General features: G+C 54.3%; 1 protein-coding gene across 1 annotated transcript; it reads right to left on the bottom strand.

The window, feature by feature from the left end:
• Positions 1-1,984: 1,984 nt before the first annotated feature.
• On the bottom strand, positions 1,985-8,395 carry CCDC197 (coiled-coil domain containing 197). Its single transcript, XM_090268371.1, has 6 exons — positions 8,235-8,395; positions 6,912-7,002; positions 5,650-5,811; positions 4,091-4,201; positions 2,766-2,867; positions 1,985-2,273 (listed from the first exon to the last, which is right to left on the bottom strand). Exons 1-6 carry the CDS (start codon positions 8,393-8,395, stop codon positions 2,070-2,072), a joined length of 831 nt encoding a protein of 276 aa, XP_090124497.1. The 3' UTR covers positions 1,985-2,069.
• Positions 8,396-8,692: the final 297 nt, after the last annotated feature.

Below are 8,692 nucleotides of genomic sequence, written 5' to 3'. Positions count from 1 at the left end.
TGAACGTTCATGCCCCTCCCCGATTCATACACTGAATTCCTTATCCCCGATGTGACCGTGGAGCCTGGGGAGGTGCGTAGGTCATGAGGGTTCTGCTCTCGTGAATGAGATGAGTGCCCTTATAAAGGGACCCCAGACAGCTCCCTCACCCCTCCACCATGGGAGGACAGTCACCTGTGAACCGGGAAGAGAGCCCTCAGCGGACATTGGACCTTGGTCTGGAACTCTCAGCCTCCAGCACTGTGAGAACTACATTTCTGCTGTTTAAGCCCCCAGCCTGTGATCTTCTGTCGTAGCAGCCCAAGGGGACCAAGGCATCCTCACGTGTGACTGAAGTCCCACCTCGTAGCCTGGCCTTTGGGACCCCACGGGGTTTCCCAGCCCACCGTCTTGGACTGCCTGTCAGGGTCTTCGACCCACAGCTGAAATGTAGGTCCTTACTCCCGTGTTTCCTTCCCGTTCTTCAGCCCTCCCCACCTCCTCCGTCTGAAATCCACTCAGGCCCTACCTGAGAGGTCCTCTTTGCCACAGGCAGAGGCCTGGGGCATCAGAAACTCAAAACCATGCTTCCTGCTCAGATACCCTTAAGACCCGACCCCACCCTGGCTGGCGTGGCTCAGGGGGTTGAGCTCCCGCCTGACCACCAAAAGGTTTCGGTTTGATTCCCAGTCAGGGCACATGCCTGGGTTGCAGGTGTGCACCCTCTTCCTTCCTCCCTTCCCCTCTCTTTAAATAAATAACGTCTTTTAAAAAAAAACCTAGCCCTGGCTGCTGTGGCTCAGTGGATTGAGCGTCAGCCTGCGAGCCAAGTGTCGCTGGTTCGATTCCTAGTCAGGGCACATGACTAGGTTGCACATCAGGTCCCCAGTTGGGGGCGTGAGTGAGAGGCAACCACACAGTGATGTTTCTCTCCCTCTCTTTCTCCTTTCTCCTTTCTCTAAAAATAAATAAACAAACAAACAAATAAATAAATTATATTAAAAAAAAAAAAAACCTGACCACACACTCAGCCATCTTTATTATATTTAGCTCCCTAATGAACTCCAAGCCCAAGTCCTACTCACCCCCCACCCTCTCTCCCTCCCCCCAGGCTCCCATCTCCCTCTCCCAAAAGCACCTGGAAGACAGCAGGCCCTCCATGTTAGCTGATGGAATAGCAGCATCTTTTCTGAACCATCACTTTGAAAGTTAATTTGCTGACTGAACACAGTTTGCAGCTCAATAGTTGCTCTTAAATTTGAACTTGAACTAAATCAGTTCTTATCAGCAGACCTCCAGAGGTGAATTCTTTTCACAACTGCGGTGGCTGCTAGGATGACTCTACCCCAGTGACACGATAAAACCAACCAGCACCTTCCATACAGACTGAGCTTCTCCAACCTTGACCTAGAACATCAGCCTGGAGAAGGAACTCCCTTAGGCGTCCTCTCACCCAATTTTACAGGTGGGAAAACCAGCTGGAGAGGGGCTTTGCCTTGCCAAGGCCTCCCTAAGAAGAACATTCATTTCAGGCGCTCTGGGACCCTTAGAGGTAGCCAGAAGCGCCGATGGGGTAGTCCACTTCTGGGACTAGTGATGAAATGCCCCCACAAATTCAGCACCCCCAGTCTGCTGCAGACCCTAGTCTGTTGCATGCAAGGTGAGCCCCCATGCACCCTAGAGCTCTGGGCCACTCTTTCCAAGAGTTTCTGTGACTCAGCCTTTCCTAGTAGCCAGGCATCCATCCCAAGCTCCTCAGTCTCAGATGAGCCCAATGATAACAGAAAGGGAGCCCTGGCTCCTGGCTGTAGGTCCCTAACCTAGGGTTTCCCACCTGGCAGCTGCCTCCAACTCACAAACCATGCTTTCCATCCTGTGGTCCCAGGCAGACCTCACCTTAATCCATGCCAATCCCAAAATATGGGGAGCAGCATCCCCACCCTCTCACTGCCCCCAGGCTGGCTCCCACCCACTCAGGGCGGCCGGTGGTGAGAAAAGGAGGCCATGCAGGCAAGGAGACGGTCACGATGTAGGCAGAGCCTGCGTGGCCACCGGCTTGGTCAGTGCAGGTTGGGTCAGTGTGGGCTGGGTCAGCGTAGGCTGGAGCCTTCTGAAGTCTGGGCACTGGGAAAAGGTGTCCTTGGGGTTAAATCTTGGCTCCTTGGGCATTTCCCAAAGGATCTGGGGCACCTTCTGAATCCCCGGCCCATGTGGTTGTCACCTGACCAGCACACTCTGGGTTCCATGAGCAGTAGGAGAAATTTCATAGTCTCCGTTTTGTCCAGCATAAATTCCTGGGGGAACAACATCTCTCAGCTGACCATTTTTCAGATCCTTGACACCACTTTCCAGGGACCAAAGCACCATCAAAATCTGCCTACATTCCTTTAGCTCTCACACAGGCCCTGAGACGGATGGTATCAATGACAGCTGGCAAGTGAGCAAATCTAGGTCAGAGAGGTTAAGTGATTTGCCTGACACTGCACAGCCCAGTGGTGTCTTTATGAGTGTGCATGCTGTGTGTATATGAGTCCAATGCACCAGGTGGGGTGATGCATAAAGACCAGGCAGGGCGGGAGTCTGTTGACACCCACTTGTGACCCTGCACCTTAGGTGCTCATCACAAGTTTGTCGAGAGAGTGACAGAGACCTTGAGACCCACTGCACCAGGAGCCCATGCAGCTGTGGAGGGAAGGGCTAATGGGGGACTAAACACGAAAGCACCACAAGCCGAGGCCCAGGACAGGCTGAGGCTGGGGCCGGCCTGGGAGGCAGGGAGCCGTCACCTGAATCAAGTCCAGCTTGCAGAAGACGCCCATGCTCCTGGGCACAGCACGGGCAGAGGAGCAGCACTGCTGGGCCTTTTGCACGTAGTTGAGCAGCCGGTTCTGCAGGAGGGGGAGGAAGAGGAAGAGGTGGAGGGAGTGAAGGAAGGAAGATGAGATGAGAAGGAGGAGGAGGAGGAGGAGGGGGAGGCAGTGGCTCAAGCCCTGGCCCAGCATCCCCAGCCCCTTGTCCGCAGCTCGCTCAGGTCACACATCCTGGAGCCAGGAGCCACCTTCTCATCCTGGTCTGTGCTCCACTCCCCAGGGGTCTTTGATCAATCCTCCCCTCATGGGGGGCTGCGGTCCATACCTGGGGCAGGGGCTGGGAAGGAGCAGGGAGGACCCCTGTGCTCCTCACGCCGGGCAGCGCCAGAGGGCGGGACTTCGGGCCTCCAGGGTGGTGATCAGCTGTGGCAGCCTTGCTTCCCGCCTTAAAAAGACCCAGGAGGGGCTCTATGAACTGTGGCCAACCTACGCCCTGTCTAAGCTTCTTGGTTGGAGGCCAGCAGCCTACAGACCCCAACTTTCATGTCTTCCAAATTAGATCCTGTATAGCCTGAGAAGGCCTTACATGTACATCCGCTGACCACCCCATGCCTGGGTGGGGTGTCCCCTGAACAGCAGCCGATGAGGCTGGAAGGGCACAGTTTCTTGTTGGGTAGGGGGTTGGGGGGTAACTAGCTCACATTCCCAAGGCCAGTAAGAAGCATCTCAAGAAGTTGAGCTCAGAAATCCTGGCCCTTGGTCATGAACTTCCACCATAGCTTACACTTCTGAGCATCACGTTTGTCACCTGTGAAACAGGTGTGGGTAAGAATGAAGACCTAGTTAGGAGTGCCTATTCTGGGTTAGGGCTCGTGCTAAGCACGCCCTGGTAATGATCAAAGAGATGCAAGGGTTGCTGAAGGTAGTGCGCAACAGCCCCTCACTTAAATGTTATTATCTTATCAATCACAAGCATCATCGAAGGACTGAGTAAGCACCCAGCATATGCCAGGCCCGGGCCTGGGCCAGGGATCCGGCTCCGGTTCTTGGTGGGGCTGGGCCCTTAACTATCTGTGGCTTCACTTTTCCCATCTGTGAAGTTATCCTTGCCCCATCTTAGAGAAGCCCTCTGAACACTCACAGTCAGCGTGGAGGGCAACGGGTAAGTGGGGTGTGTGTGCGTGTGTGCGTGTGTGTGTGTGTGTGTGTGTGTGTGTGTGTGTGTGTGTGTGTGTTGAAGGGTGAGCAGACAGCAGCCTCCAGCCCCTGCCCCCGCCCCTGGGCCAACACACTAGGCTCACATTACAGCTGCCCGTGTCTTTCTGGTAGGTGACATCTTGTTCTGACTGCCACTGCTGTTCCTGCCCGCAGTGACACCTCTTCTGCAGCTGACACAGCTGGATCTTGAGGCTCTGTCCTGAGAAAGGCCAGGTCACTCGGATGCAGCAAACCCGCCTAGGTCCCGAGACACTCACTGCCCAGGGGGTCTGAGTGATGATGAGGCGGTAGGGGGTGGGGGGCGGGCAGGGACAATTCTGGGAGGTCAGGGCCATTCAAAGCACCAGGAGATGCAGCGGAGGACATGACCTGGCCGACTGGGGCTTGAATCCCGACACAGCCCCCGAGTGCCCTTTTTCTCGTCACAACCAGGGACACCATCTGTGCCTTCCTGGCCTCAAGGGGCCGCTGGAAGGACACCGGGGACAAGGCTGGAAACGGCCTTCTGTGTACATGGCCACAGGGCTGTGCTGAGCACAGTCCCACTTCCAGGCCCCATGGGTGTCTTTGGAAGGCACAGGACACACACAAGTGTCCTCACTTCTCTGAACCTCAGTTTCCTGACCTTGAAAATGGCAAGCACAGTTTGGCTACAACTAAGGGGCAAAATTTAAGGTGGCATCAAAAAAAAAAATAGAAAAACACCTCACCAATTAAGATAAATAATATTTTAATGCAATGTTTTTAAAAATCAATGTTAATGCAAAAAAAAAAAAAGCCCATGATGAACAAAATATTAAAATTTAAATAAAGATGGGATCTAACTCTGCACCAACACACTCACGTCACTCACCTCCCCTTGTCTCAGCCCTTGGAAGAGAAGCACCTACCCTGAGGTGCTGGGGGTGGGACCCCTCACAGGGTCCCCGTTCTCCAAAGGAAGAAAGGTACAAAATGGTGTAGGTTTCAGTTCTGCCACTAGGGGGAGAGCCTCGCGGTCGTATAATGGTCCTTTGCAAGAATCAACCAAACTGTCACTCTTCCACTCCCTGGAGTGCCCCCTTCACCTCTGTCCCCAGGCCCCACCAATAGCATGCAGACTTGAAGGGGAAGTCTCTTCTGCCTGGAATGCCTATTCTTCTCGGTGAAAGTTCTTCTTATGACAAGATTAACCAAAAAGAAAAGAGAGACAGAGACAGAAAGAAGTTCTGCGGGCACTTACTTTGAGACAGTGGGAGGTCAGGGTCTCTCAACAACCTAGCAGCCAAGCTGCATTGCCCCCATTTCACAGATGAGGAAACTGAGGCCCAGAGAGGGTACGGACTTGCCCAGGATCACGCACCTAGTCGGAGGCAGAGCTGGAATTGGAACCCCAGTCTGTCTGAATCCAGAACTCACTGCTTTGCTACCACCAACACCACCTCTTACACATAAGCTGAGCCTCAAGAGAAATCCCAGCTCAGCCAGCGGAAGGGGAGAGAAAGCGTTATGGAAGAAGTCTCTGGAGTGACACCCCCCACCCAGAGCCATTCAGCAGCCCACCGCCACTCTAGGCCTTCCCAAGGGATGCTGAGGGAAGGGGATCCCTATCACCCCAGTTCTCTGGGCCAAGGCAAATGGGCCGGCTGCACGCAGCTGTTACCAGGATAAGAGCTCTATGACTCTCCTCTAGGCACTCCGGGCTCTGGTGGACGGCCTGGTTCATCTCGGAGAAGACCTCGAGGTGCCCCTGGCTGTCCTGGCTGACTGTGAAGAGCTTCCCATAGTGCTCCAGCAGGGCCTCCAGCAGGGCCTCCTCCCAGGCCTCCTCCAGCTCCTCTCCTTCATTGTAGCCTGTGGAGACAGTGCCGTGCGGGATGGGTGGGCGTGAGAGCTGGCCCATACCTGCCCCCTGCAGTGAGTGATGCTAATAAGTAGATGGGACTACTGCTGTTGCCCCAGAATTCCAGCCGGAGCCCCAGAGTTGAGAGATGCCAGACAATCCATGCAGGGCTTACTCTAAAACAGAAGGACTAGTCCAGCACCTACCTCCCACCTGCTGAAAGGCTGACTTGTGGGGTCTCAGGTTCTGGGTCCAGGCTGCCCAGGGAGGCAGGAACCTTTCCTGACCTCCAGGGATTAGTTCTTGGGGCTCCCACAGCTCCACAGCACTTAGTGCAGTGGCTATGAAGTCAGAACAGAACCTGAGACCCAGCCCCACCACTTCCTGGCTGGGCGAACTTGGGTAAGTTTCTTAACCTCTCTGAGCCAATATATTGCTCTCAGAAGTTCATATAGCAGAGTAAAAAAGATTTACTAAAGAGCTTAGCACAGAGTAAATATTTAATAAATGATAATACTTATTTTTATTACTATTGATGATGTTGAGTTGATAATATGATGATAATAAAAATATGTGTTTGTCTCCCTTTCCCTCTCCCAGCAAGTTTCCAGCACTTGTAACAGTGGACTCTGGTATAAAGCATGATAAAACAAAATACAAAAAGCCATTCAGATGTCTCTGTAATTTTAGTTGATAATAACAAAACACAAACCAAAACCAAAGACAAACGAAATACTGGTAATAACAGTTCACAGTTACTGGGTGCTACCTGAAAGCCGGGCCCCAGGCTACAAGTTTGTGAAGGACTAGTTCATCTAATCCACCTCACTGTTGCTGTCTCTGTAGTATAGCTACAGAAACCAGGACCTTGAGAACCTGCCAGAGGCCCCCTGGTAGGCACTGGCAGGCCTGGGGCTCCCTGGGCAGGCTGACTCAGGACCCCTGCCCTTCTCAGCATGGTGGCATCGGCCTCTGTGGATCCCCATTCCAGGAGGAGCTCCAGGCTCGGGAAGACCACACCCTGTGCTCCTCCTGCATCCAGAAATTGGCCACAGACAGGACAGGCTTTCTGAGGAAGCTACATACATACCTTTGGGGATTTTCTCAAGGACCTTAATCAGGTAGTCTTCAAATAGCTTGTGTTTCTCGACCTCTCTTTTCAGTTTTCTCTGCCTATGGAGACATTGTAGTTAAGTGTGAACCAGACATGGAACTGTGGTTGGGAGGCTTCCAGATCAGGGCCCCTTGCAAGGCCAAGCTCTGTGGTCTCCTGCTCAGAGCTGTGCTGGCTGGCCGGCCACTCCCCGCCATCAGCGGGCCACTGACTTCAGTCTCTCCATCTGCATTTTACTGCTGAACAAACTGAGCCACTAAGAGGTCAAAGAGATACTTGTGGTCCGGCTGGGAGGCAGGGGCCCCAGGGAGAGGAGAGTGAAGCCAGGTCATTCTGGTGCGGGACTCCACGTTGCCTCTCCTGGAGGTTGAGCAGATGGTGGGTGGCTGGGGCCCCTCCTGGCTGGTGACCTGGCAGCTGTTTCACCTCTCTGTGCCCATCTGCAGTGGGAATAATGAGAAAACCTCTCTCTACAGGCTGGCCAGGACTCTGCCTGGTGAACCTAGCACATTGTAAGCACTCAGTCTGAGGTCAGGGGTCCCAGCAGCCCCTGGAGGGGAGATGGCCACATGCTGCTGCCCAGCTGTGTTTGACTCTCAGGGCATCCCTAAGCAAGATGAGTCTCTGACAGGTGCCACTCCGGGCCTCGTTAAGAGCAGCACTCAAGGGCAGAGGGGGGGGGGGGGGTAGGCCTGTCCCAGCCAGCTGGCTGAGCCAACATTGGTGTGTGTGTGTGTGTGTGTGTGTGTGTGTGTGTGTGTGTGTTTGTGTGTATGAGTGACTGCAGAGTGACCCAGGGCAAGCCTCTCTGCCTCTCAGGCCCCATTTTCTCATCCACACAGTCCTGAAAAATGCCAGAAAAAAATAGTCTCTTCCTATAAGTACCATGTGAGCCACAATCCAAACCTTATTGGGGCCAGGAGGCACTTACAGAACCTGATGGAAGGGTTGGACCTTTTTTTCTTAAAAATTGCTCAGACACATCTATTTCCATGTAGCTCAGGCATTTGTGGGCAACCTGGAACTGATGGGCTGCCTGGGGTGGGAGAGGTGGGGGCGGCGAGGACCCAGGGTCTCCTCTCAGATCCAGGTGGCAATCTCGCAGGCTGGTTTTAGAGGGGCTAGGGGGCAGGCGCTCAGGGGTGGCCACCCGCAGCCCAGCCCTCATGATGGGAGAGCCTGGTGAGGAGGGCTGGGACCGGCCCAGGGGCTGAGGCCCAAGGACAGGAGCCAGGCTCCCCACCCCCTCACCACAGCTGTCCCTCCCCGTTTGCTTCCAGGTACCACTCACCTGGCATTTTCACTGAGGCCCAGCCCCTCAGCCCACTGCAGGTGGCACCCGGGATGGCAGAGTTCCTGTAACAGCACCTGCAGGTATGTGTCCTTGTCACCGGCGCTGCCCAGGCCAGCCTCCTGGCCTGTGTCCATGGTCACGGCGCTGCCCTTCGCCATCCCAGGCCACTCTGGAGGACGGGGGCCAGGCAGGAGGAAGAGTAACGGAGACAGCAGTTCTCAGGGCAGCAGCTTTGTCTTTCTGATGCTTCTGACAGTCCTTGGAAGCCAGGTGACACTCCCACTTCACAGAAAAGGAAACAGGCTCAGAGGGGTCTAGTGACCAACTCAAGGACATACAGCATGACTGGATTTGGATTTATGGTTCATTAAATCCAAAGCCTGGGGTCTCCCAGCTAGGGAGCGGCCAAACCTGCCAGTCACTAGCAGCATTACGGCCCTGCTGCCCATAAATGG

Source organism: Furipterus horrens, unplaced genomic scaffold, assembly GCF_987537825.1.
Source record: "Furipterus horrens unplaced genomic scaffold, mFurHor1.1.pri manual_scaffold_3, whole genome shotgun sequence".
Lineage (NCBI taxonomy): Eukaryota > Metazoa > Chordata > Mammalia > Chiroptera > Furipteridae > Furipterus > Furipterus horrens.
Note: the sequence above shows the minus strand (reverse complement) of the source record. Positions and strands in the feature narration are given on the sequence as shown.

Bases quoted from the DNA above. Each gene is read 5' to 3' on its own strand.
- CCDC197 (XM_090268371.1), bottom strand. From the start codon at position 8,395: ATGGCGAAGGGCAGCGCCGTGACCATGGACACAGGCCAGGAGGCTGGC. The intron at 7,003-8,234 runs GTGAGTGGTACC...ATGTCTCCATAG, and splicing joins GGCCTCAGTGAAAATGCCAG to GCAGAGAAAACTGAAAAGAG. The intron at 4,202-5,649 runs GTAACAGCTGCG...TTCTCAGGACAG, and splicing joins GTCATAGAGCTCTTATCCTG to AGCCTCAAGATCCAGCTGTG.